Source organism: Sciurus carolinensis, chromosome 11, assembly GCF_902686445.1.
Source record: "Sciurus carolinensis chromosome 11, mSciCar1.2, whole genome shotgun sequence".
NCBI lineage: Eukaryota > Metazoa > Chordata > Mammalia > Rodentia > Sciuridae > Sciurus > Sciurus carolinensis.
Genome location: NC_062223.1, coordinates 9,346,957 through 9,374,470, shown reverse-complemented (window position 1 = coordinate 9,374,470; position 27,514 = coordinate 9,346,957). Strand labels below are relative to the sequence as shown.

Sequence of the window (27,514 nt, the reverse complement as noted above, 5' to 3'; positions counted from 1 at the left end):
ACGCCAAGGCAAGCATATTAAGCAGGTTTTATTTAAAGGTAATAATGCAGACTTCTCCCGGCAGGAAGAAGGGGGCCATGGCCGATGTTCTAAAGTCCCAAGAAGTGAGCGCACCCTCCATCTTTTATAGGTTAAATTCTCTTTTGTTCTCCAGTCCTCTCCCCCTTATCTCTCCTTCCTGCCTACGTGACTAGGCCTGGTTTTGCATTAAGTGAGAAGCCATGGGCAGGGGGAGGGCCGAGGTGATTCAGGCAGGCAAGGGTCCAGGGGGCATTAATTAGCAGCTCCTTGCTTGCAGTCCTTGATAAAGGCAGGTAAGTTTGGTAATCAATGGGCTCCGGAGATCCTTGACATTCCATTCTTCCAGGGGCAGTCTCCAACTTCCAGAGGCAGATGGTTTCATGGCTTCATTTCCTCGATTTGACCCGACCCCCTATTTCTACACTAACTACCTGTCCTTAACTCTGGCTTCAGAAGGAAAAGCGAACTCTGGGAAAATCCAGCTCCCCTCCTGCTCTGTGGGGCGCCGGTGGCTGGAAGTGACCGGAGCTCACACGGATGCTGCCGGTCTCGCTTCGCAGCTTCACACCTGCAGCCAGGACCCTCGGGTAGAGGCTTCAGGCTGCCCGGCAACTGCCCTCCGCCCTCATGGTCCATTCCCTCCGTGCTCCTAGAAAACCCTGTCTCAGGTTCCTTCTCTCTCTTCCACCCTCCCACCTCCCCTCCATCTCAGCTAATGACCTTGACAAAATGGAAGCAATCAGAATTTCCACCGACTTGGTTTTCACCTACACCCACCAGTGCACATTCTTCCTGCTGTCTAAACCACCAGGCGCCTGCCCAAGGCCGGTTCTCCGCTACGGTTCCTCATCCAGCATGTTCTCATCTCAAGCAACTCTCTCCTTTTTCCTTCGCTGATTGTTGCCTCCTACCTACCTTCTCCATCAGCACATAAACACCTAGTTCCACCCGAAAAACATGCATTCTTGGCTGGTGGCTATGCCTGTAATCCCAGCGACTAGGGAGGCTGAGGCAGGAGGCTCACAAGTTCAAAGGCAGCCTCAGCAACTCAGGGAGTTCCTGTCTCTAAACAGAATATAAAAAAGGTCTCAGGATGTGGCCCAGTGGTTAAGCGCCCCTGTGTTCAATCCCTGGGGTCGGGGGAAGGAGGAAAAAGAAAAAAAAGTCTCCCGATCTCACTTCCCTTATCACCACTGTCTTTGCTCCATTTAGCAGGAAAAAAAATTATTGCCACTCAATCTCCAATTCCTCTTCTTCAATTCCCTCTTAAACCCACTCCAACCTGGCTTTCATCTCAGCACAGGGAAGGTCATCCAAGTCCTGAATCCTCATTTCTCAACTATTAGCAAACTTGGCATGCTGGGTTACTCTCGGGGAATCCTTTCCACTTGCTTTGCTTTGCTTCCTGTCTCACCAGGACCTCCTTCCGGCTCTCCTTTTCCAAACCTCTCTCTGCTTCCTCATATTTTTAGGTCTCTGGCCTTGAACCTCCTCTTTCCTGTCATACTCCAGATTTAGGCTTTATACACCAGCGTCTCCTCCACATTTTACATCTAGTTCAGCTCTCTCTCCTAACTCCATTTTTTTTTTTTATCCACCTTCCTCCTGGATGTCTGCCCTTGGGGTGTGTGTGTGTGTGTGTGTGGGTGTCTCTCTCTCTCTCTCTCTTTATCTCTTCCTCTCCATCTCCCTCTCCCCATTTGCCATCCATGGGTTTGAAACCAGAGGCAATTTACCATTGAGCTACAGTCCCTGTCTTTTTAAAAAAAATTTTAAATTTTGAGACAGGGTCTCAATAAGTTGCTGAGGGTCTCACTAAGCTGATGAGGCTGGCCTCAAACTTGTGAACCTCCTGCCTCAGCCTCCTGAGTCACCGAGATTAAAGGTGTGCTCCACCATGCCCAGCTACCCTTGGGTTTCTAATGGTCAGTGTCCAATGTTGACCTCTTAACTTCCCCACAAACTCAGCGCAAATGCCATCATTCTGATTGCTCAGGAATCATTCATGATTCCTCTCTTTCTGTTTTTCCAAATCCCATCCTTCACTAAATCCTGTTGACTCTGCCTTCAGAAAAGGCACAAACTGGGTCACTCCTTGCATGATTCAATTTCTCAGCCGCCATCCTGGTTAGGTCACCACCACCTCTCCCCCAGATTCCCGCAGTAGCATCTGTGGCTGTCGCTGCTGCCGTTGGCAGCTGGGGCTCCGTTCCCTTCCTTCCCAGCTTGTAGTGGCCTTGCACATCCCCACTTCCCGCCTGGGGGTTAGCTGTGACTGTGAGTCACTTTAGCCAAAGGAAAAAGAGCTGACGTGTTGCATGATGGGCCTGTGATGTGGCTCAGAATACATCCACGATGCTCTGAGCCACTGAGAAAATTGCCTTCGCAGCCCATCCTAGCAGAAATATTCCTTGGAGTTCTGCCTTGGCCCAGCTGGAACCTGTGGCCTGGCTCAGAGATCGGCTGTCCATGGGGAACCAGTCCCCGGGCCTAGGAGGAGGGCTTCTCTTGGCACGCAGTAGTAAAACCCTTACCTCTGGGACATGTTATTCAATCCAGGGATTTTGATGGTGCATATGCCATCCCCTGTGTTGGAGTAAAAGTCCAACTAAGGATGTGGCTCCCAGTAAATCCTTTTAAAGGGGCAAAATGGCCCTTGGCATGGATTTCTGCCTGGGCTGGAGGGAAGGAGCCTATGCCCTTTTTGGCTCTTCTGCCTTCTACCGTGGGAGGATATGGCATCCAAGGCACCATTTGGAAGGACAGACTGGGCCTTCACCAGATGCCAAACCTGCCTTGGTCTTGGACTTCCCAGCCTCCAGAACTGCACAAAAATGAATTTCTATTATTTATAAATTCCTATCTCAAGTGGTTTGTTATAACAGCACAAACTGACCTAAGTTTTTAGGAGAGTTAAAGGGTCAAAAGCCTGGACTAAAAGAGAGCTCATGATTGTGTCAAGACTCAGGGCAAAACTTGGGACTCCTCCCCATAGTCAATGGACTAAGAAAGTAACTCATCCTCAAAAGAAAATATATTCCCCAGGATCCACTTCTGCTCCGGCCAAGGAGCATAGTGTAAAAGAGAGAATTTCCCAGAGATCAGAGCGAGGAGCCACAAGAACTATAAGCAAGGAAGCTGCTCTAGTTTCAAGGCCCGGTGAAAGACCGATCTTCACCGGGAGAAAGAGGCTCCCGGACCGAGTGGGCGTGTTTGTTGATTGGAATGGTCCCACCCCCGCGCACCACACAGCGGATGTGGGAGAGCTAATAACCCATCTTCTGGTTCATGGGTCTCCACATCGCTGTGTCGAACCCCTGAAATGTGAGCTGGATGTGGTCTGGCCCGTTTTCCACGGAGGAGGTGCGTGTGTCCTGTGCACAGCAAGGAGCGAGTCGCCTGTTGGTGATCAGCTTCTCCTCCTCCTGGGCAAGGGTGCGGCTGCACTTCGCTGCCCCTGTGCGTGGCCACATGACTTTCTCTGGCCCAGGGGACCGACATGAGTGGAAGTGACATGCAGCCCTTCTGGGCAGATGTCCTTAAGAGGACCGGTCTTTCCCGTTGTGGTGCTGGGTTTGAATGTGTCCCCCGAAGTCCCCGTGTGGGAAGGTTAATCCCCACGCAGCAGAGGCAGAACCTCGAGGAGGTCTGAGGCTCTGCTCTCAGGGTCATTAACGATGTTGTTGTGAGAGTGCGTTTGTCAGAAGAGTGAGCTCCGCCCCCTCTTGCTCCTATGCCCTTTCCCTCTGCCTTCCATTATGGGATACTGCAGGACAGAGGCCCTCACCAGACGTGGACCTCTTGACCTTGGATTTCCCAACCTCACTAATTATAAGAAATAAAGAGTTCATAAACTCTCTGATGTTAGATGGTCTGTTATCACATCACCAAAGGGGCTAAGATATATGGCCACCAAAGATCTGTCAAGTGATGGAGACTCTTCAGCCTGGGTGAGAGGTGTGGAATGGAGCACTTTATCAATACAAATAGCTTGAGCAAGAGAAACACCTTTATTGTTATAAACAACGAAGAATTGTGAATTATTTCTTATGAAGTGTAACATGACCCACCATACAGTCTCCAAACTTGGCAACAAGATCCTCTCTACCATAATCCACTTAAAATCCAACCTCAGAGTTCCCAGTCCCACGAACCCGATCTACTTTTTATTTTTTCATAAATTAAGCATCTTCTAATATTCTTATACATTATGCCCATTGTTTGGTCTACCTCCTTACTAGAAAATAAACCTCTCAAGGACTGAGAGCTTCATCTAGTTTGTACACTCGCAGAATAGCAGAATATAGCATAAACATTTTCTTTTTTTTTTTTTCTTTTTTGTATCAGGGATTGAACCCAGGGGCACTTAACCACAGAGCCACATCCCCAGGACTTTTTTTCTCACTAAGTTGCTCAGGGCATTGCTAAGTTGCTGAGGTTGGCCTTGAATTCTTGATCCTCCTGCCTCAGCCTCCTAAACTGCTGGGATCACAGGTGTGCACCACTACGCCTGGCTTAGCATAAACATTTGTTGAATGAAAGAGTAGTGTTTTCCCTTTGTACACAGTGGGTCTTGCTTTGCTTTGTGTTTCCTGTGGCAGCCCACAGGAAACATCCTCTGTGTGTTGAAATCCACTACAGCAAGGATTCCTCCTGTCACGTGATACCTCCTTTCCTCTGGGATGTGCCACATTTTTTGATCTATGAGTTATTTTTATATAAGTAAAGGTCACTCTCTATCTTACAAAAGTGCAATATGATATCTTTTCATGTTTTCCTATTGCATTATTTGCTGACTTCCTCCTTGGGAACATCAGTTATGTTGGATTTTATTTATCATTTCCTCTACATTCATTTTACATTGCTGTTTCTTCCTTTTTTTCAGGAATGGACAACTTCCTCACTTTCTAGTCAATCAGGAAGGATTTGTGGGGGAGAGGATTGGTCAGGGTCCCAACAGAAAGCAGAGGACACACTCCAACTGGAAGAACAGGATCATCAACAAGGTGTGGGTTTAGAGAGGCAAAGGCCAGACCAGCAATAGTGGAGGGCCCTCGCCACACCTAGGCCTCAACTCACAGAGGGTCCTCTCTGGAGAGATGCCAACCCATGGCAAACCAGCAGAGGTGGAGCCAGAGTGACTGGGCACCTCCACCTCACTTTCCTCCTGCCTTCCAGTCTCCTGCCAACATTGACCACATCACCTGCCAACAAAATGGTGTGGCAGCCCACTGACACCATTGCACAGACGGCAGCGCCCAAGTGGAGCAAGGTAGAGAAGGGTGGAGAGAAGGTGTGGAAGTGCGAAGGAAAATATCCAGTAATGGTGATGTTGAGGGGGACTTCCCTCTCTTTTAAGAAAGAGACCCAGGAGTAGAAAGACCTGCTCTCTCTTCCTCCGGATATTGTTGTGCAAGGTCACAAGTCTTGGAACTACCAAAGTCAACTTGCTCCCTTCCAAGGGGTAGACCACACCCCAAGCCCAGCAGAACAGACAGATGGAACAAAACTCCAAATCAATCGCCCTTCTTCTGGATTTCCCTGTATATGAGATACTACATTTAGCCATTCTTAAGTCACTTCGAGAGGGTTTTCTGTTCCTTGCAGAACTCATGGTGCATGGGTGGTGGGGGCTGAATGGAGCAGCCTTCTAGCTGCTATCTTTCTGAATGTCTGCGGATTCTATTTTCTCTATGGGTGGGCAGCAGTTGTGAAGTCCGATAATAAAAATCCAGAAACTGTTTAAAATATGTTGGGAAAAACTAATGCTAGGGATGAATGGGATAATGACCTTACTGTAAATCAAAGTTTGAGCAGCCATGATTCATTGTCACTGTAATTAGCTGTCACAGAGAAACCACGAGGCCTGTGGTAGGCTAACGGCCCTCATGGACCCAATTATTGCCTTCCTGGACCTGCACCCCTCGCTTTGTGGCAATGTAGTCTTTTCCAACTCTGAGTCTGAGCTGACCCTGTGGCTTGTGTGATCAACAGAACATGGAGACAGTGACACTATGCCAGTCTCATACCTTGGCCCCAAAAGGCTTTGTATGCTACCTCTCTCTAGGAACCCTGCCACCTCCATGTGGACAAGCCCTGTGGACTAGACTCTGAAGGAAGAGAGACCAGTCCCCTTCCAGATTATGCTAGAACAGCCTAGAGCCAGCTGACCCCCAATGGTGAGAGACTGCAACCAAGATCAGCAGAGTTGCCTACCCAAGTCACAGCTGACCATAGTACATTAAGTGAACACATCTGAGACCAGAAGAACTGCCCAGCTGATGCACAGACTTGCCTGCAATAATAAATGGTTAGTATTTGAAGCTACTGTGTTTGGGGATTGTTTGTTACAAAGCCATAGCTAACTGATACAAGACCTTAAGGACTAACCAATTGGAATGGATACAGTGCCACAAGGATTGACTCAAAGGACGATAGAAATAATATGGAAACATTTATCTTCAACCAGTAGACTACCTGTACCATGTGAAATAGTGTTGGCTTGTAAGAATTTTCTAGAGATAGCTCCAATTGAAAATGTTCCTGAAATAGTTCTCAGGTAGAAAGTAGAACTAACTAGCCATGGAAGGTCACAGCTGAGGCCACATCCCTGTGTCCCTCCCCCTCTCGTGTGAAGTTAAAACCTTGAGCGTGGAGTATATCCCTGGAAGTCCCTAGGGGACAGATGTAGGATGGGTGGGAAACTACACTTGGACTCATAACCTGATGGTGAACCAGTGAATAGACTGGGAATTTACCAACTGATTCTACTGAGGTAGCCTGTGGACTTCCTAGAGCCACTGCCACTGCAGAGAACACTAATGCTGGCAGGCAGGGAGGGTCCATATGACACCTTTAAACACATTCCGAGCCAGGGAAACTGTAGTTAGCATCAGGAAACAATCCAGTATCACCTAGTAGCTGAAAGAAATGATAGGAAAAGGCCACCTGGGGACACATCCAGGGAGTCTAGATGAAGGTCACTTCTGGATGGATTTCTCTAGCCCTTTCTACTTTGCCAGAATGGCAACAAATCCTACTAAGGAGGGAACACAGAAGAGCCATCCAAGATGAAGCAGAGATGGCAAATGAGTTGGCATTCTCTTTGGTAGGGCAAGATGGTCACTGACAGACATTGAAGTCCAGGATCTGGTAAGTGTATTTATTTTTTCCCGCCTGAGGGGCCGGGGATTTGAACCGTGGCCCTTACGCATGCTAGGCAAGTGCTCTCCAAAGCGAGCTATTTTTTCAGTGCTGTTAAGTGTATTTAGTGTCACACGTGGGGACCAACATGCCCTGTAGCTGATGGTTCACTGAAAGTTCCCCAAAACTCTAAGTCACAATGGCAGCTGTGTCTTTACCTGGAGCTTTATAAATGGTGACCACAGCCCCTTGGATTCCTTTGGTGGTTTGTACCAGAACCACTGACATCCTCAAGGGTGTTAGTTAAGAATAACAGAGAAGAACGCAGCGGCAACAAAGGCATGTGTTTTGAATCTCCACTTAAAAACAGCAACTAGATAACAAAACCAAAATCACATGTCCAAAGTTTACAGCAAAACGGGGCAGTAATGTACACTGGGATGTCCCACATGCAAGCTGGAGAGAACAAATCACCAACAGCGCCAAAGACTTGCATGGAGTCAGCACCTCTGCAGGAAAAACAAGGGAGCAGTAGACCAAGAACAGACACTGCCTGGGAAGTAGGGCAGGTGACTCAAATCAGCAAGCAGGAGGAGGCAGCCTTTCTCTCACCCCCACAGGAGAGGAATGCTAGGGGTCCACCATAGGCAGGAGGGTTCCATTTAAGACAGCAACACCAAATACAGCACGTAGTAGATGCAAAATTATAGATAGTCACGGAAGGAGGGAAGTCACTGGGGCACCCCACTTCTGTGAACACTCAAAGCCCTAGGGGAGAGGGGGGACTTCCTGCCCCTCTCCTCAAGTAGAACTGTGGCTTGCTAATGGAAGAGTGGCCCCTGAAGAGCTCCTCACTCTCTCCTACAGAGGAGAAAGGTGGCCCAACTCCTTCATTCAGTCGCCTCATCCAAAAAATCCCTAGATCGGGTTTCTGGACTAGGGCTTCATCTGTGACTGTCTGAAATATTCAGCATTGCCTTTCACTTCTCTGAGTCTTCTTATCTGCAAAATGGATTTTTTTTTTTTTTGTACCAGGGATTGAACCCAGGGGCGTTTAATCACTGAGCCACATCTCCAACCTTTTAAATTTTTTATTTTGAACAGGGTCTCACTAAGTTGCAAAGGGCCTCACTAAGTTGCTGATGCTGACTTTGAACTCGCAATTCTCCTTCCTCATCTTCCCTAGACGTTGGAATAACAGGTGTGCGCCACCGCGCCCCGTGAAACGGGAATAATTTTAATGCACACTGTCCTGCTTATCTCGAAAGAATGTGAGGTTGATCATTAGTGACCATGGGTAAGGAAGTGAGGGGTCATGAGCGCTTCACCCTCTGTGATGATGAATTCAACAGCCCATTCTACCCCTTCCTGCTGTGGGATCCTATGCAAGTTCCACTTAGCCTGTTTCCCTCACCTGGAAAATGGTAACAGTATTCTGCATTATGGCGTTGCTGTAAGAGTGAAATGAAATGACACGGGAAAAGAGCTTAGTGTCTCAGTGCCTGACACTCGCGAGCGCTCACTAAACGTTAACTACGAATATCGTTTAATATCTTTCTGAATTAAAGCTCTGTTATGAAGGTTGTTGAATTCTTCTATGCTCTTCCCTCTCTCAAACGCCAGAGGGCGACATAGACGGCGACACTCCCAGTCACAACACTCCTGAGGCAGGGCCTTCGTCGGCCACGCGGTGGCGCTAAGCCACTGAATGTCTGTCTCCCCGCAGGCCTGGGGAGCAGAGAACTGACCCTGGGAGGAGATGCGGGTAGAGGGGAGTCCTGGAGGCCGAGGAGCCCTGACCAAAGGACCTGGGATCCCCGCGCTGAGCAGGTCCCGGGTTACCGGGACGCAGTAGGATCAATGGAGAATGAACGAGTCCTGGGGCCTTTTTGGAAATGAGGGCTCCCCTTCCTCCAGGCCGAGTCTGCATCCTTTCCCCGGGCGGGGGAACGCCAGAGAGGGAGGGAGCGAGCGTCCCTGCGCGCTCCTCTGCTTGCTGCAGCTCATTCATCCGCGGCCGCGGCACGCCGTTGCCATGGAGATGTGATGCAGACGGGGGGCGGGGGGAGGGAGGCCCCGGGTGACGTCCGAGCTCCTCGCAGCTCGTCTCCCGCGGCCTCCCAGTTCTTGCCTATTTTGGAAGAGAGCCGCAACCCTTCTGCTGATGCGCGCGCGCTGGCGCCTTTTTAAGGCAACTGGCGGAGTGGTGGCTCCGCCAGAGCCCGGGAGCTGCCCCCGCCCCCGAGCCGCGAGCATTGGGCGGGCGGGCCCCGGGAAGACCCCGGCGCCATCTCCCCGCCCCCCCCCATCCTAGCGCCCTCCACCACTATGGGGACATTCAACCAAGGAGAGAGGAGGTCCTGCCCTTGCCCCTCGCCCAACCCTACCCCCCGAACAGGGGAGACTCCTGTAGGAACCTTGGAAGGAAACAAGATGCCAGGCCTAGCGCGCTTGGGGATCCTCTGGACAAGGCTACAGAGTGACATCGCCAGGTGAGGACTTTGCTGCCCTCTGGGCGACCCTTCAGCTTCCAGCCTTAATCTTTTTCTCTTTGGGCTCAGTCTAGAGCCAGATTAGGATCCCAGGAAGGTCCAGTCCTCTCGTTAAACTAAAAGGGAAACTGAGGCTCAGAGGAGAAGAGTAATCGACCAGGGTCACAGGGCCAGAGCTGAGGGAGCCTGGCTTCCCAGCCAGAGGTCAAGACCCTGTTCCTTAACGCTGAGGATAGCTACACTGTGTGGCTGCCTCATGCCGCCCCTGCCCTGCACCCCGCAGAGGGGTCAAACAGCTCTGCCCAGCACTGCTGCCTCTTCCTCCCCAGCACAGCACAGATCCTAAGTGCGCTTTCTGGATCAATGTTCACTCTGGACAAGCTTCTGGTTCCCACCGACTCCATAATCAACCAAACAAGTTGCTACTTACAAATGTCTGCTTCCATTGACGGCTTCCTGTAGCCACCAGCTTTCTGGAACTTTCTGAAATCAGACCTTTCTCAGATTGCTGGCAAGTGCCAGTTGGCTTCCAGATGGAGACTGGCCTGCTCAGAACTGGCAGGGCTCCCCAGAGCCATGTGGACCCAGGCCCTGGGACCCCTGCCTGTTCCTGACGACACCGTCCTCTCCCTCCAGCACCGAGGAGGTGTTTGACAGGGACCACAGAAGATGGCATGAAGTGCGTGACAGTTCTCAAGGAGCTTCGTAGGCTCCAGAAATCTCCAGGCCCCACTCTGAACCCAGAAGTGGATTTGATCAAGTCCAGCACTTGTGGGCTCTAAGTTTAGCCAAGGAGAGAGTTTCATGCTCTGGAACAGTTAGCCCTGGAGCCTCGAGTGGCTCTTCCAAGGGTCATAGACTTCAATGCACAGAAGGGGAAACTGAGGCAACCCTCAGAAAGACACAGTTTGCCAAGGTCATACAGCAAGTCATTGTGGTTTTTGCTGAGACTAGGACCCACAACCAGCATTCTGGTCCCAGGCTCTTTTTCTGCACCTTGACCCCAGATGCCAGCCTTTGAGACACGTGCAAGGTCACTGCATTATGAGCCAAAGACCTGATTCAGAATCCACCTCCCCCAAGTATGACCATGTCACTTGGATCACTTCGTTGTCTGCGCTAGGCCTCAGTCACCCAAGACAGATGACCTCTAAATAGCTCCTGCTCTAATTGTGTCTGGATTCTCTAAAATTGGGTGTTCAACCAGGCTGTGGGGTTTCTCAGTGACTGGCTATAGGACACTGCAGAGGGACTTGTTTTTCACCAGACTGAAGCTAAGAAATGCTGGAGATGGTAGTTCAGTCACAGGCTGTGTGAATTACTCTGAGGATGACCTGGGGGTCAGCTTTGCACTTTGGACCCCATCGGACCCCTCCAATGGTGAGTCCCCTGAGAACTTGGCACCAAACTGTAGGAACAACCCCAGATGGGTTGGGTTTAAAGAAGGGAAATGCAGGTCAGTATGGCACTTGCTTCCCCCTAGTCTTCCCAGGCCTGGTCTCCAGGGACCCAAGGTGACCCTGCTCATCCAGGGCTGAGAACTTGGTCTGGAAGACTTCAGACCCTAGGGGACATGGGCTCATCCCCATCTGAAACTGGGTCTCAGGGTTGAAGTATTCTACTTCCAGATCCTGAAGGTACTGGGCTAGGTGGAACCTGTCCCAAAGATGCCTGGAGTGACAGGGTGGGAGGCAAGTGGTCCAACCTTCATTCATTTTGCAAATAGGGAAATAGAGGCCCAGTGAACAGAAGGGGCTTGCATGACACCCCCAGAGGGCTGGTGGCAAAACAAGGACCAGAATCCACGTTTCCTGATCCTCCTGTCCAGGACTGTTCCACTGCATCAAACAATCTGCTGACATCCACGCTGAGCTCACCTCCTCTTCTTCCCAGAGCTTTGAATCTTTGGCAGAGGGCGCCTCTGCCCACCCCTGCCGGGGCTGGGGGCGATTCGGGAGCTTTCCCTTCAACCAGATGGTTCTTTCCTCTGCAGCTTCCTGGTGTCCCCTCCCGCCTACCCGGTGCTCATTCCTTCCTGGTTCCAGAAGCTGCTCCATCAACAGGCCACTGCTGCTCTTCCCTTTTTCCTGTCATTCAGCCAATTCTCTGCAGTTCTGGTGCTCACAGGGGTGCAGAGCCTCATCCTCCCTGCTCTTGGGGTCTCTCCTTGATCCCTCCTAGGGCTCCCCTCCTGCCGTGGCCAAGGCCTACTCTTCACCTCTGATCCCCTGACCCTAAAACCCCATCAGTCTTTCCTGGGGTCCCATGGACCATGCCCTGCAGACACCCTCTCTACTGGCCGAGGGCCAATGGGAGTAATCAGCCCATACATCAGAGGGGCGCTGTGAGGTTCTAGCAAGTTGATACCTGCACCCGGTACATAAGGCGCAGGTATATGCTGTGTCTGTAAGTGCTCACATCTCCAGGTGCACTCAGATGACATCATGGACAGACTTGAAGTGGAAGCCCAGGCAGCTGTGAATAGAAGGGGAGAGGGGAGGCACCCGCAGGGGGGCTTTTGGTAATGGGCATTAACAGGGATCATGAGGGTCCATCTGGGAACGAACATGGTTGGGTTGGCTTCTAGAAAGCTCGCCAGGGGAGCTCAGTTGCTGATCCTGAAGAGTGTGTTGGAGCTGAGCCCATTCTCCATTCCTGGACTTAGGGGGCAGCGTGGGAGGCCCACTGAGGCCCAGGGAGGGGTGCACTGAAGCCCAAGCACAAGCTGTTGGGGTCACTTTGTGTGCCTCCTTTGGCTTCCCCAGGACCCCACTGCCATCTCTGTCCTTTCTGGAGCTGCCCCAGCCCCCACTTAACCTACTCCATCTAGTTATCTCAGCGGAGCCCAGAACAGAGCTGCAAGGGGCCAGTGCTCACACTCGCCAAAGCAGCCCAGGTGAATCTGCAGTGCCTTGCTCAGGGTCGCATTTTTCAAGTTAAAATCATGACAGTTCCTGTCCCATCATCCAATACACGTTTTTGCTCCTGTATGCCTCAGACTCTGTTCGGAGCGTTTGAGCTCTCCGACTTCCTGCATTGAGCCCTTGATGCAGGGCTATCGTTCTCCTCTCATCTCTGTGGAACAGGTGGTAAACTGAGACACAAGAATTTAAGGGTCACAAAAACTCAGCCTAGAGCCTGATGCAGCCTTCACCCCCTCCTGCCTTGGGCCCCTCCAGCCAGCCTCTCCTCTCCACATAGACCACTGCTACTCCCAACACCTCTCCATGGCCCTTCAGATAGCCAAAGATGCCAGCCCACCCCCCTTTAAGTCTTCTCTTCTCTGAGTTAAATATCTCCACTCTTCCATCTTTTAAGCTTTTCTTACAAATATTTATGGGCTTCTTGCTCCATGCCAGGGAGTCACTGGTGAACAGAGCAGACCATTCCCAGCCATGTGGCTACAGGAGATCAACTCACCCCTGAAAAGAAGTGCAAAGCTGCTCTGGCAATAAGAGCTGGTAGAGGTGCAGGGTGCCTGGGAACCTGTGACCTAGGATTGGACTTAGGAAAATCAAGGAAGGCTTTCTGGAGGAGGTGATGTTGGAGGTGAGACATCAGGAAAATGAGATGAACCAGGCACAGGGGATGGCAAATACCACCCCATAGAGGGCAGAGAAGGTGCAAAGACAGCTTGCGGAGGGCAGGAGGCAGCTGGGCTCAGGCTGGAAGAGGTGGGTGGGGCATGGCTGCAGACCTGGGGGAGGTCTGGGTCAAGCCTACAAGCTCCTGGCCACTCCTCTGCTCAGGGCTGGGCCTGAGCACTCATCTCAGTACCATCCCAGCACAGCTGGAGCCAAACCTCCTGGTCCAGATGGGGGCTCTGCCCTCTGTGAACACACCCTTGGCCTCATTCGTGGCTGCCTGTCACTGCATAGACTTTCTCATGAGGCTGCACTCCCCAGTCCATCCCACCTACCCGGCCTGCCCAGCGCAGCCTGCTCCGCGGGTCACGGTCACGCCCCCAGCTCAAACCCCTCCCCTGCACGTACTCTGCCCTCGCCCCCAGACGCCCGCATGCCTGCCTGGCAGCAGTCTCCCCTCCAAGGCTTGCTGGAGTCCTCTCTTTCTCACCAGCCTGGAGGCTCTGGGCGCTCAAGGCCAGGCCTCTCACATCACCACAGAGTGCAGTCCCCGCTCAGCCCTCTGATGTACGTAGCCCGTGTGGCCTCAGCACCTCAGACCCTGCCCCATGCCGGCCATGCTGGGTGCTGGGAATATGGAAATCAGCAGCAGATGCTGGTGGGGAGACAGACAAGTGAGCATGGGTGACACTGGAGGATGTGGGCGGCATGGGGGGCTCTGGGGGCCCAGGGAGGAGGTGATGGCCCCAGTGGAAGACCAGCAGGGCAGGAAGGAATTCAACAGCTGGGGAGGCCCCTGGAAATGCATGCTTGAGGGTCTGTCTCTGACTCCCTTCTCCTGGAGGGCGAGGCCCACGCCCTCCACCCCACCTCCTCCACGCTGCTGTGCACTCTCAAAGTGTTTTTTGTTGTTGTTGTTGTTGTTTTGAGGGTCGATTTTCCTTTTCTCTTTAGAACAGGGGCCGCTCCTCACCCCACTCCTGAGTCCTCCCTTCTCAGCCTTGCCCAAAGACCAACCTCTTTTCCCACTCAGGTTCCGCTCTTCCCCCCCCACCCCCTCCACAGCTCTATGTCCCTCACCTCTCCCGTTCAGCCCACTCCCCCGTCCCTGACCATTTCAGTGTATTTGCAACGTCCACCCGCTTTACACGGGATTTGTTGATTTCATAACCATAAATAGATAAAATGTTCTGAATGCTTCCATGTGCTAGTAGGATTGAGGGAGTGATAGCATCACGAAAAGGCCTTAAGAGAAGAAAAACAGCCTGCCAGGATGCAGCTGGAGACAGCACAGCCGCTCGCTCAGAAAACCAGCTCCCCAGGACGTTTATGTTTTCCCTACATAGACACGGGACCTGGGGAGGGGATGAGAGAATCTGTCAGAAGACCTTTACGTGGTTTCAAACCCACCAATTCAAAAGAACAATCTAGTTAAAAACAAAGCAGAAAGACGTAGAAGTTGGGAAACCTGGGTCCTAATTCTAGATCTACCTCCTTCTCGCTGTGTGACCCTGGGCAAGTTACTTAACCTCTCCAAGAAAGTAGTGTAGAGATTCTTCCCTGTGGTAGACTGGAGGCTTCAAAAGGCCTGAGATCCCACACTACCATCATTTTCTTCCCATAAGGAAAATGTGTCTCTCTGACAATAACTTAATCACCAACTTGGGACAGATCCCTCTTCCCGAAATGCAGTCCTGAGGGCTGGAGTTGGGATGGGGTGGAATGCAGTACCCTGCCTCTTCTACACCAGTTCCAACTCATGTTGCCATGGGAACGAATGTGGAAGGCCTCATCTGCACACCCACAAAGGGGGCTAGAAGTTGACGGGAGCCTGGCCCACAGGGTTGCCCAATCTCTGTCCTGTAAATTGTCCTTAAGGACATTACTTCTCCATGGCACTTGGGAGAGAAAAGGGAGAGGAAATGACGGTTTGATATGCTCTTGGTTCAGAGAGTTTTCTGCGTGAGAAAGAGGGAGAGAAAAAGTGGAGATCTTTCTGGGCGAACTCACCTTCTACTCTAAGAATGGCCAACTTTTTCTGTAATGAGTCAGATAGTAAATATTTGGGGCTTTGGAGGCCATAGAGTCTGTGTTGCAACTACTCAACACTGCCATTGTAGTGTGAAAACAGCCATAGATGATAATTAAAGAAATGGTTGTGACTGTGTTTCAATAAAACTTTATTTACAAAAAGATGTAATGGGCCAATTCAGCGCGTGGACCACAGTGTCTAGGCTCCTGCTGTACCACATGGTGCAGGAGAATATGGCTGGATGGGGAGGCAGGAGCTGGGCTTAAGGCTCAGCATCACCAATGCCTGCTCTGTTACTTAAGTCATTGTCCATCTCTGATCCTTGCTTTTACCATCTCTCAAATTAGTATAATAATATCAGTCAGACTGGTCATGAGAGCCTGTCTAGCAGGTCAGTGAAATGTTTTCATCCCTCTCCTCCATAACTTTGAGTAGAGTTGCACCTGTTGTCCACCCCACCCCCACCAGGCCATGCCCTTGCCTGCTGAGGGTGGTGGCAACTTGCCAGAAGTGGGAGGTATCTCTCACAGAGTCAGATTCTTGGTCGGAATCCCCAGCCCTGAGTGACCCCATTTCTGTAGCAGGTCTAGTACAGGAAGAAATGAGGAATTCCTTCTTTCCATCTTCCAGTCATTTGGCAGGAGGATATAGTTCACTGGAGGGAGTACTGTGGCTTCAGTGGCCGGTGGCCAGGGCTTGGAGAAGGTCTCTGAGACTCAGGCTGGAACAGGAGTCAGGAGAGGTGAGTGTCTATGCTCCCCTAGAACATTCCCCTATGGCCCTAGTTTCCCTGGAGCTCAAATTAAACAGTCATAGCTGCAATCTAGTGACATGCAGCACCACCAGTTGCATGATGGATGTTGAGCCTTCTTGCCCACCCATCTGATCTGAGGACCACTGAGTGCTGGCGTCCTTTGTCATCTTTCCATCCTCTCTGAAGCCCCACCAAATGATTCATTTATGTCTCCTCTCTTCCTTTCCCTCTTCTCCTTCTCCTTTTCTTCTCTTCGCTTCATCCTTCTTCTTCTTTCTCATGGACATATTTATCCAGAGAACAACAGGGTATATGTAGAAGGCCCTCTGTCAAGATCCTTGCCCCAAATCTTCAGGAAACTGTCCAGGAGTCCCCATGCTATTCTGAAGAAACAGATTCCACAACCACCTTCCAATTCCTTCCCAGGAGGTCATCCTCCTGGAAGTCTCTGGAAAAGATACACCTCTTCTGTAACAGAGGTTGAGGGACGATGTCCCCCTAGTTTCCCAATAAAGCTATGCAAGACAGAGTCAAGGGATCCTATGGCCCGTTCTCGCTATAAAAAGGCCTTTTTCGGAAAAAATAATAAAGAAAGGAATCAGCCAATCCCTCCTCGATGCCATCACCTCTTCTTGGTGATTTTTCGGGGAAGGAGTGGGCGGGTTGCCATGGCAACAGATGCGAGCTCTGCTCAGTAAAGAAGGGACCTTGATATTTTTTTCTCTCTCATTCTCTCAGTTGTGTGTCTGTGTGTGTCTCTCTCTATGTGTGTATGTGCGTGCTACACATGACTGTGCCCACACCAGAATTTTTTTTTAGAACTAAAGAAAGCCCTTCTCTTCTCTCAGCTCCCCAAATATGGAGTGATGGAAAACCACTTACTCCTGCAGGCCAGGAAGGATCAGGATGGTTCCAGAGAAAGGGGAGTGCTCATGTGGGGTTCCTTTCCTCCATGTTTTTACTAGAAACTGCATGTGACAAAGAGAACTTTGCACACGGTTGGGGGGTAAGGACTGGAAAGAGAGGAAGATGCTGGGTGGAGAGAGGTGAGCAAAGGATAAATGGTGCAAGAGACCAACAAGGGACATTAGAGAGGGCAACAAAAGGTATACTGAACCTGGAGAAGCACAGTCCACACACACCCTCAGATGCTGAAAGGAGAGTAGACTCAGAGAGGGACACAAACACACAGAGAGACATACAGGAAACTGTAAATGTAAATATACGCAGGCACAAACAGAAGAACTATATAAAATATAGGAAGGTCTTGACTTTTTAAAAAGATGCACATAGATACAAACATCGGCAAATACACAGATTCACAGAGATACACACACAGCTACAAAAATACATGCATACACATGGAACCTGCAGACATGTTCAGACTAACAGGCTCAGATGCAGACACACAGGGATGTACAGTCTCAATCTAGGGAGCAAACATTCTGTGTGTGTGTGTGTGTGTATGTGTGTGTGTGTGTCACACACACATGTGCACCCACACACACTGGCTCCCTCTCTCAAATTGTCCAAGCATCCTCCAGTAATAGTGCATAACTGGGGATACTGCATGCTCATCCAGTAGGTTTGGCAAAGAGGCTCCTGTTCCTCTCCCCCATTCCTTCTACCCACACACCTGAAGCCCCTCTCCCACTTTCCAATAGCCCATGGACAATGATGCCCCCTCACAGGTTCCCAATTCTTAGTCTGTTCTGCTGCTGCTGCTGCCTGCCGCTTGGGGGGAGTGGGGTGACTCAGCCAGGCCAGGATGACTCACACTGACAGTATTTTTAGCAGCGGCCAGGAGCTCTCTAGCTTGCCAGCCGCCCCCCTCCTCCTGCTTGCTATTTCTGAACCGTCACTGGTGATATAAATAGCTTCTCTCCCACGGCCCGAAGCTGCTGCCAAGCTATTTTTGGTTCTGCACAGTTAAAAATAGTTCCACGGAGGTGGGAGGCAAGAGGAGTGGGAGCTGGCCTAGGGAGAGGAGACATACAGAGCTTCTCAACTTGAATCAGAGTGGGCGAACTAGGATGAGCCCTCCTCCGCCCCTCCCGTGTCCCTTTCTAGACCCTTCTTGCTTTCTGAAGTGCCTTCTCCCCAGTCCATTCTCCTGGAAAAATCCAAGGACTCTTCCCTTGAGCCCAATTCTCCTCCCTTGCTTACTTAACTTCCAGGACCCAGAAATCTTGGTCCTTAGCAACCCCCACCCATTTATTCTCAGACAAGAAGGGGTCAGCTAACAGGGGGCTTCACCCTGAGGCCTGTATTGACTTGAGCCCTGCTTGGCTGTTCCAGGTGGCCATAGTCAACGTGACTTGTATGGCAATCCTTTCAGCACCATGGACAGCGACGAGAGCACCATTCTTTCCTTGTGGATCTGCTCAGACTGCTGGAACCGGACAGGATCCGGTCAATAGACCGCTCTTGTTATGGAGGAGCGCCAAGAATGTCTCCCAGTCAGTAGATGACGAAAACAGGAGGCCTGCCCTGGGGAGTCCAAAGATGAGGGGAACAGAAACTTGAGGGAGAGGGGAGTAGGGACATTGGTAGTTAGAGATGAAAAATGCAACCGAGACATACATCCTAAAGGGGCCATCTCTCCAACATCCGGGTCCACAGTGTTGAAGACAGACACATGCACACCATTTCCCCCTCCTCAGTTTTGCCACTGACCTTAGGATGGTTTGTGTGGATGACCCAATCTCTGCCAAAATGGCACAGGACAATCAGGACAGGGTCTCCACAGCCTCAAACCCCTCTTCTACGACATCCTTATCCTTAGTTGTCTCTTCTCCTCCCACGTTGCTTGTCTTGCTATCACCTATTTCAATGAGGATTGGACAGTTCTTGACCCCAAACGTTTCTTCTTGGTGTCGAAGTTCATATCCACTGTTCCCGGGTGACTCTCTACAATCAGGCCAACCCTTCTCCCTCAATTTTTATGTGGCTTCATTTCCAGCCCCTCAGTATTTTATATATGACCCTGCTCCCTCAAATAAGTTTTCAGGTAAAAATGTCTTCTAGACCACTGCCTTCTCCCTTTATGGGATCCTGGGGATAAGAGAGGCATCCCAATTCCCCTGTAGAGAGATTCGTCTATGATGAATACAGAAAAAAGATAGGGGGATATAAAGCAAAGGCCACAAGATGTGGACACGACCCTGACAATGATAAAAGAAAGACGTGATGGAACAGAAGGGGAACCTTAGGGGGTTAAGGGGCGCAGGAACCTAGGACTGGCTCCCTAGCATGCAATAAGATTTAAAGAACTGATGGGTGGGATGTGGAGAGTTGAAGATGGAGAGACAGTGAGGAATCTTAGCGCCGAAGATGGGGAGAGGGTTGGGGGGAGGCGTGGAGGAGAGCCCGACCGAGTTAAAGGGTCCCTGGTAGGTGCAGCAGTCGCGGAGGACCCAGTACGGCCCCCTCGCTTCTCCGCAGCCTCCCCCTCTTCCCTGCGGGAGCCGCGGGGGGAGCTCGCGGAGCGGCGCGGAGGCCGCCAGGCCCCGCCCGCCGCCGCGGCTGCGGCGGAGGATTCCTGTCCTAATATGGAGCTGGGATTCCCCCGGCCCCGCCCCCGCCCCCGGCCCGCTGGAGAGATCGAGTCTCCCCGAGGGCGGGGGAACCGCTCGCTTTGGGGGCCGGCAATGCGGCGGGGGGCGGGGGAGGCCTGAATGCAGATCGCACTGTGCCCCGGTCCCTGCCTCAGTTTCCCTCCCATCAGTGACTAAGGTTAATTGATAGAGAAACGAAGAATCACTGAAGACTACAGCGTTGGTGTTTCTAATTTAAGCTGTGGGAAAATAGGACCAAGGCCAGATTCAACTGGTGCTTTTCCCACAGGACCCCTCCCCCTTTCCATCCCATCCTAGGGACTTAGACCCCCATGTAACTACCTCTGATAAATAGCCAAGGCGGAGGCTTGCGAAGGGGAAGGGAATATTAGTATATTAGTTCTTTGAAAACGGACAAGGGAATCCCAGACTGAGTAGACCCCAGGAAGGAATCCCAGGTGTGACCTATCCCCCAAAAGCCAGGGAAAGTCCGCGCCCCCCTCAACTCCAATAGTATCGTGACCTTTGCTGGCAAATGCTGAGGGGTATTTGCCAATGACCCTGTTTCTCCCCATTCCCTTATCTCCTTCAAAAAACTCGTTGTCGGTTTCAGCCCCTCCTTGCCCTCTGTGCTCTGCAGGGGTCTCCAGACCGCCCTAACCTGTGCCCTATCCCTTCCCCAAACACACTGGGAAGCCTAGGTCCCCACACCCCCGTTTCAGGCTTCTCCAAGGCAGCGCCAGGCTCTGCTCAGCTCCCGCCAGCCGCGGCCCCCTCCGCAGCCTGTCTTCTCCCCCTTCCCCCGCCCCCCTCCCGCTCTCGTTCAACGTCATGGGATGACGTCGGAAGCCAGGGAGGGAGGAGGAGCGCCCCCCCTCCCCAGTTAGCGGCTCCCGCTGCAGCTTGCTTAGCCCAGCCTCCCTCTTTCCCGCCCCCCCCCGTCTCTAAAACGAGCCCCCCACGCCTGGCAGGAGCTATATAAGGCGGAACGAGGCAGGCGAGGGGGGCAGCGCAGCCGAGCGGAGCCCAGGAGAGGAGAGAGAGAGCGAGAGCCGGAGCGAGAGACTGGGAAGCAAGGAGGAGGAAGCCGCCGGTGCGTCGGGACAGGAACGCAGGTGTTCGGAGCGCCGGAGCTGGAGCTCCACAGCCGGCAGTCATGTACCGCTCCACCAAGGGCGCCTCCAAGGCGCGCCGCGACCAGATCAACGCGGAGATCCGGAATCTCAAGGAGCTGCTACCTCTGGCTGAAGCGGACAAAGTCCGGCTGTCCTATCTGCACATTATGAGTCTTGCCTGCATCTACACTCGAAAGGGCGTCTTCTTCGCTGGAGGTGAGCAATCTGGGGTTAGCTACCAGAGACCCAAACTGGCAGGCACCGGGGACAGTGGAGCTGAGGGAACTCGCTGGGACTGCCGCCGCATGTCCAAGCCAGCATGTTGGAGAGCTGAGGAGAGAAGAGACGCGGGGGACTCGGGACTTCCTACTTTTTCCCCTAAGCTCTGCGTTCCAGACCTCACTTTAGTTTGGGATGAGGATTAGAGAGCCTGAATGGTGTCCCTAGAAACAGATTTATAGAAGGAGAAGAGCCAGGACAGAATGACTCCAGTCCCCCAACCCCAGCTCAGAGCACCCCGGGAGTCTGGTGAGGAAAGCCTGAGAAGTTGCAGGGACGGAACCGCCAAAGCCTGGGGAAGGGCAGCAGCGTTTTGCCATGCTGAAAGGGCTCTACTACCTCTCTGGAGCGCTGTCCGCGGTGCTGACCGCAACGTTTGCATGTGTGGCGCTGTCTGCGGTGCTGAACGCAAGTCCCCTCGGGAGTTCTGTCCATGGTTCTGACACCCAGGGCCGCTGAGGCTCTGGCCCCGCTTAAGAAGTGTGAGGGCTAGCTGGCTAGGGAGTTCCAGCAACAGGTCCCCTAGCCAAAAGCTGCCGACAGCAGGTCAACAGGTGTTTTCAGAGGCAGGACAATGAGAAATTCCTCTGGCTTCTCTGAAACTCATTGGGCCTTCCTCACTTCTGCTTTGCCAGCCAATCTTACCTTGACTCACCACATCTTTTCATCCCACAGGTGCTCCTCTGGCCGGCCCCACGGGGCTTCTCTCAGCTCAAGAGCTTGAAGACATCGTGGCAGCACTACCTGGATTTCTGCTTGTTTTCACAGCTGAGGGGAAGTTGCTATACCTGTCTGAGAGTGTGAGCGAGCACCTGGGCCACTCTATGGTGAGTACTGAGGGTTCCTTCAGCTCAGACTGGTATGTGGATTGGGTACAATGAACTTTCCACTCCTAAGAAACAGAGAGTTATTGGAGAGGGAGGGGCCCCACCCTGGAAGATGCTATGGGCCAAAGATTGTCTCTTGCTGTCTTCACTAATGGTCATCTTTCTTTCCCCCAGGTGGACCTGGTTGCCCAGGGTGACAGTATCTACGACATCATTGACCCAGCTGACCATCTCACTGTGCGTCAGCAACTCACCCTGCCCTCTGCTCTGGACACTGGTAAGAACCACCTTCTTCCTTCTTCAGTCCAGTCTCCTTCTGCTGCCCTATTCCACACCATTAACCATCTTTCTCAGCCACCCACCCTCTTAATAGATTTTTCTCTTTATCCACCTAGATCGTCTCTTCCGTTGTCGTTTCAACACCTCCAAATCCCTTCGGCGCCAGAGTGCAGGCAACAAACTGGTGCTTATTCGAGGCCGATTCCATGCTCACCCACCTGGGGCCTACTGGGCAGGAAACCCTGTGTTCACTGCTTTCTGTGCCCCACTGGAGCCAAGACCCCGCCCTGGACCTGGCCCTGGACCTGGCCCTGGCCCTGCCTCACTCTTCCTGGCCATGTTCCAGAGCCGGCATGCTAAGGACCTAGCCCTACTGGACATATCTGAGAGGTAAGCCCAGAGTTCTCAAATCCCAGGAGGAAGGCAGGCCAGAGATGATGGGACCATAGATTCTGGAGTCAGGGGTAGGGAGGATGGGATTTAGGGGGGAAGAGGACTTGGGAGGGAGTGTGATGCATGGGTTCCAAGCAAGGAAAACACAAAACTGACCTCACCCTTTTCACCTTCCCAGTGTCCTAATTTACCTGGGCTTTGAGCGCAGTGAACTGCTCTGTAAATCATGGTATGGACTGCTGCACCCTGAGGACCTGGCCCATGCTTCTGCTCAACACTACCGCCTATGTGAGTGTCCAGAGAGGCCAGGAACAAGACAGGGAGCTGGGAAAGGGGATAGGAGACCAGAAAAATAATGGGCTATGGTTGAGACTGATGTTGGGGAGATACCAGAGTAAACATCAGGGTGAAGGGTCAAGGCAAGAATAGAACCAGAGCTGGGGAACTCTGAGTGGCGAGGTCAAAGTGGGGAATGAGAGGAGCAGGTTAGGGTAGTCAGAAAAGAAGTTGCTGAGCTCCCTCAAAGCAGTGGAGAAATGAGCAAGGTGGGAGTTTAGGTGGTGTCACTTGATGGACAACCTAACCCTGCATCTCTTCTTTTTCCCCAGTGGCTGAGAGTGGAGATATCCAGGCAGAGATGGTGGTGAGACTGCAGGCTAAGCCTGGAGGCTGGGCATGGATTTACTGCCTGTTATACTCAGAAGGTCCTGAAGGTCCTATCACTGCCAATAACTACCCAATCAGGTGAGCTACAAAGGCAGGGACCTGGTAGCGGGGGGCAGCTGAGGTCTGCTTGGAGGAGATACAAATCAGAAAACTGCTCTGGGGATGGACACCAAACCCTTACCAGCTGCCTCCTCTTTTCTTCAGTGACTCGGAAGCCTGGAGCCTCCGCCAGCAACTGAACTCTGAAGACACCCAGGCAGCTTATGTCCTGGGCACCTCGACCATACTGCCCTCATTGCCCTCATTTCCTGAGAACATCCTCTCCCAGGAGCAGTGTTCGAACCCACTCTTTACCCAACCCCTCGGGGCTCCCAGAAGCACTGGTTTCCCCAGTACTCCTGAACTAGGTGTTGTCTCAGCATCAGAAGAGCTTCCCCGACCACCTAAAGAGCTGGATTTCAGTTACCTGCCATTCCCTTCTGGGCCTGAGTCTTCTCTCCATACAGACCTGAGCAAGGATCTTGTGTGTACCCCACCCTACACACCCCACCAGCCAGGAGGCTGTGCCTTCCTCTTCAGCCTCCATGAGCCCTTCCAGACCCATTTGCCTGCCCCATCTAGCTCACTCCAAGAACAGCTGACCCCAAGCACTGCAACCTTCTCTGATCAGTTGACACCCAGCAGTGCAACCTTCCCAGATCCACTAACCAGCCCACTACCAGGCCAGTTGACCGAAACCTCCGTCAGAAGCTATGAAGACCAACTGACTCCCTGCACCTCCACCTTCCCAGACCAGCTGCTTCCCAGCACTGCCGCCTTCCCAGAACCTCTGAGCAGCCCTGCCCACGAACAGCTGACTCCTCCCAGCACAGCATTCCAAGCATCTCTGAACAGCCCCAGCCAAACTTTCCCAGAGCAACTGAGCCCCAATCCCACCAAGACTTACTTCGCCCAGGAGGGATGCAGTTTTCTCTATGAGAAGTTGCCCCCAAGTCCTAGCAGCCCTGGTAATGGGGACTGCACACTCCTGGCCCTGGCCCAGCTCCGGGGCCCCCTGTCTGTGGATGTCCCCCTGGTGCCTGAAGGCCTGCTCACACCTGAGGCCTCTCCAGTCAAGCAGAGTTTCTTCCACTATTCTGAGAAGGAGCAAAATGAGATAGACCGTCTCATCCAGCAGATCAGCCAATTGGCTCAGGGCATGGACAGGCCCTTCTCAGCTGAGGCTGGCACTGGGGGACTGGAGTCACTTGGAGGACTGGAACCCCTGGACTCCAACCTATCCCTGTCAGGGGCTGGCCCCCCTGTGCTGAGCCTGGACCTGAAACCCTGGAAATGCCAGGAGCTGGACTTTCTGGCTGACCCTGATAACATATTCCTGGAAGAGACGCCCGTGGAAGACATCTTCATGGATCTCTCTACTCCAGACCCCAATGGGGAATGGGATTCAGGGGATCCTGAGGCAGAGGGCCCAGAAGGGGCCCCATCGCCTTGCAACAACCTGTCCCCAGAAGACCACAGCTTCCTGGAGGACCTGGCCACCTACGAAACCGCCTTTGAGACAGGTGTCTCAGCATTCCCCTACGATGGGTTTACTGATGAGTTGCATCAACTCCAGAGCCAAGCTCAAGACAGCTTCCATGAAGGTGAGTCCAGTCCAAAATTTCAAGAACTATGTCTCTGTCCTTCCAATGAACTGCAGGGTAGGATGGGGTGAATCGGTTCCCCTCTCTGTATGTTAATTTTGTTAAGGGGATGACATCAATCACCTGCTGCTAAGGGTAGTAGTGAGGGTAAGAAAAAGCAGGAAAAACTTAATATGGAAGTTTTTGATCAATTGACCTGGCAGGCGGGGTGTGGGATAGATTGCTATACAATCCTTAGGGAAGGTATAAGCTTCGTAACTCCGAGGAACCGAGATCAGTTACCACCCCATTTTGTTAAGTGAAGACAAAGTCCTGGAGTTAAAGCAACTGTCCTTAGGCCACACAAACATGACTGGAAATTGATTGGAGTTCTATTGATTGAGTTCTATCCCCTAAAGGGGACACAGAACAACAGTTTGTAGAGACTGGGGAAAGGAAGGGGGTGGTGCTGAGCTCTTGGCTCCATCATGGGTAGTTCCTTGCTATGGCCCCATCATTTCTAAAATTACAGCCATTGTTTCTCCATCTGTCTAAATGTCCCTTTATCTGCTGAGCCTTGGATCATTAGGCCAATGAGTCAACATATTTGAAGCCCATACTATATGCCAGCACTGTGCCCCTCAGGACGCTCTTTTCTAATAGGCCTGACTGACTCTCTCTCTCTCTTTCTCTCTCTCTCTCTCTCTCTCCAGATGGAAGTGGAGGGGAACCAACGTTTTGAATAAGTCTGTGACTTAACGTCGTCAAGTATGGCATATTGTCATCAAGACGTGGAGCCGCTCTCCACCCCCCCGGGACTGTTGGGGGGATTCTGGGGGCCAGAGGGGGATATATCTGATTTCCCAGGCCCTGAAGGATTTGGGGGTGGGGTGGGAGGGCAAGGGAGGGGAGCTTCTTTTTAAACTCAAGAGACTTCGAGCGATCCCAGTTTCCATTTCAATCTGTATTCACTCGTAGTGAGTTTCCTTGAATGCGATTTCAAGCGGAGAATGGGGGAGTCTCACTTCCCCCCGCGCTGCCCCATGGGCCTGGGCCAGTTCTCCACTCCTAGGGGCCATGCCACCCCTGGGCCTTGGTGGGGGAAAGGCAGGGCCCACCTGGGCCAGCCTGTGCCCTAAGGGGCTCTTGACACCCACGTAGAATTCTCTACACACCAGTAACGGGATTTCAATTCCGATGGACTCCGCCGCCCTGGCGGCCCTTCCTGTGACTTTTGCACCCCGCGCCTGGGGTGGGGGGTGCGAAGAGATGCTACGTTCCTTTCCGATGGAGGAAGGCAGACCTGCCGTCACACGTGTGCTTGCACGAGCGCGTGTACCTGGTGCGGGATCACCCGGCCGCCAGACCGACTGGGCCTGCCCAGACGGCCACCTCGTGGTGCTGTGGTGACTTTGTAGCCAACTTTATAATAAAGTCCAGTTTGCCTTTTTGGTACTTATAGTGTCATGACTGCTGTGAAAAGGGTAGGGTGGGAGTGAGAAGGTGGGGCCGGGGGGCCTGGGCCAGGAGATGAGCTCTGGACCTGCTTGGGCCTGGCATTCACCATACCCGCATCAGCCTTCAATTTGCATGGCCCTGTGGCACCTGCAGTATGAGAAGCTGGAGCATTTGGCTGAAGCAGATGCTACTCCCTGCCCTTGAGGTGCTTGGTGGCCAATCCTACAGGCTGCTGGGTTCTCCCTGCTCCAAGCTCAGTGTTCAGAGTGGGAGCAAGCAGAAAGCCTGGGCTGAACCCGAGGATGCAGCTGGCCTTGGCCCTGGACATGGTTTGCACACTTCTGAACATGAGTTCTTTCTTTGCCTGGTCCTGTGTGCAAGAAAGTGACATCCTTGTGGGGCCGCAAGAGCGATAGCTCTGTTATCCTTCCACAGGGCTTTCAGCTGACAAGCGCATTTACATCCCTCAGACACGGCACTAAGTCCTCTTTTCACTGATAAAGAAACCGAGGATCATAGGACAAAAGCAACTGGCTCCCACAGTTGCTGAGAGTCACAGGTGGGCCACACACCCACGTCATCCTCATCCTAGCCCTGGGTTTATTTTCTCTGCTTCCAAAGCCAGTGAACCACTGTCTCAAATTGTCCCATTCCAGGTTTCCCAAGAAGGGCCAGCTTATGCAAGAGCAGGGGCCTCTCCCCCAAGTACAGGATAGGAATCCCCTTCCTTTTATCCCCTCCAGGTCTATGAGGTACAGCAGAGTAGAACTCAGTGGGTCAAGAGAGGGAAGTTTTCAAACATGCTGTTTTCCTCCCACCTTGAAGGCCCAAAAGCCACAGGGTGTATGTAACTAGTGAGGAGAAAATGAAAAATAGGAGACAGAAAGACCTGGATTCAAATCTCAGCTCTACCCATTATTTGCTGAGTGGGTCCCAAGTCCCAGTTTCTTTGCAGGTAAAGTGAGGTGATAAAAATGACTCTTGTCTCCCAAAGATACTATTAGGACTGGATGGGGTCTCTTTTGAAGCAAAGAAGCACAGGAAAGACTCAAGTTGTTAAATTAAACCAGAAGACAATGGCGACCTGAAGGCTTATGGAAGCCTCTTTCTCAAAGAAATTTGACTCTAAGCTCCACACAGGGGCTGGATTCTAGGGACTTGGAAGACAGCTCTGAGAAATCCCCTAACCCACCTCTCATTCCAAAGTCCCTTGCTCTGGGGCCAGCCTCTTCCAGAGGGTCCCTTAGGTCCTAAGGACCTGTCACCCCTTTCCCTCCTTGGATGAGTCCTAG

General features: G+C 52.1%; 1 protein-coding gene across 2 annotated transcripts; it reads left to right on the top strand.

Annotated features, from left to right (window-relative positions):
* Positions 1-9,383: 9,383 nt before the first annotated feature.
* On the top strand, positions 9,384-25,614 carry Npas4 (neuronal PAS domain protein 4). Of its 2 annotated transcripts, none has more exons than XM_047515795.1 (10): positions 9,384-11,036; positions 18,325-18,485; positions 20,555-20,914; positions 21,653-21,804; positions 21,979-22,081; positions 22,200-22,473; positions 22,655-22,764; positions 23,085-23,220; positions 23,347-24,785; positions 25,478-25,614. In XM_047515795.1, exons 3-10 carry the CDS (start codon positions 20,740-20,742, stop codon positions 25,504-25,506), a joined length of 2,418 nt encoding a protein of 805 aa, XP_047371751.1. In that variant the 5' UTR covers positions 9,384-11,036; positions 18,325-18,485; positions 20,555-20,739; the 3' UTR covers positions 25,507-25,614. The 2 variants fall into 2 exon arrangements, with proteins under 2 accessions (XP_047371751.1, XP_047371752.1); XM_047515796.1 differs by adding an exon at positions 15,903-16,014 and having other exon boundaries at positions 18,325-20,914.
* Positions 25,615-27,514: the final 1,900 nt, after the last annotated feature.

Coding starts and splice junctions, on each gene's coding strand:
- Npas4 (XM_047515795.1), top strand. CDS start 20,740: ATGTACCGCTCCACCAAGGGCGCCTCCAAGGCGCGCCGCGACCAGATC. Junction 21,805..21,978: donor AGCACCTGGGCCACTCTATG/GTGAGTACTGAG, acceptor TCTTTCCCCCAG/GTGGACCTGGTTGCCCAGGG. Junction 23,221..23,346: donor GCCAATAACTACCCAATCAG/GTGAGCTACAAA, acceptor TCTTTTCTTCAG/TGACTCGGAAGCCTGGAGCC.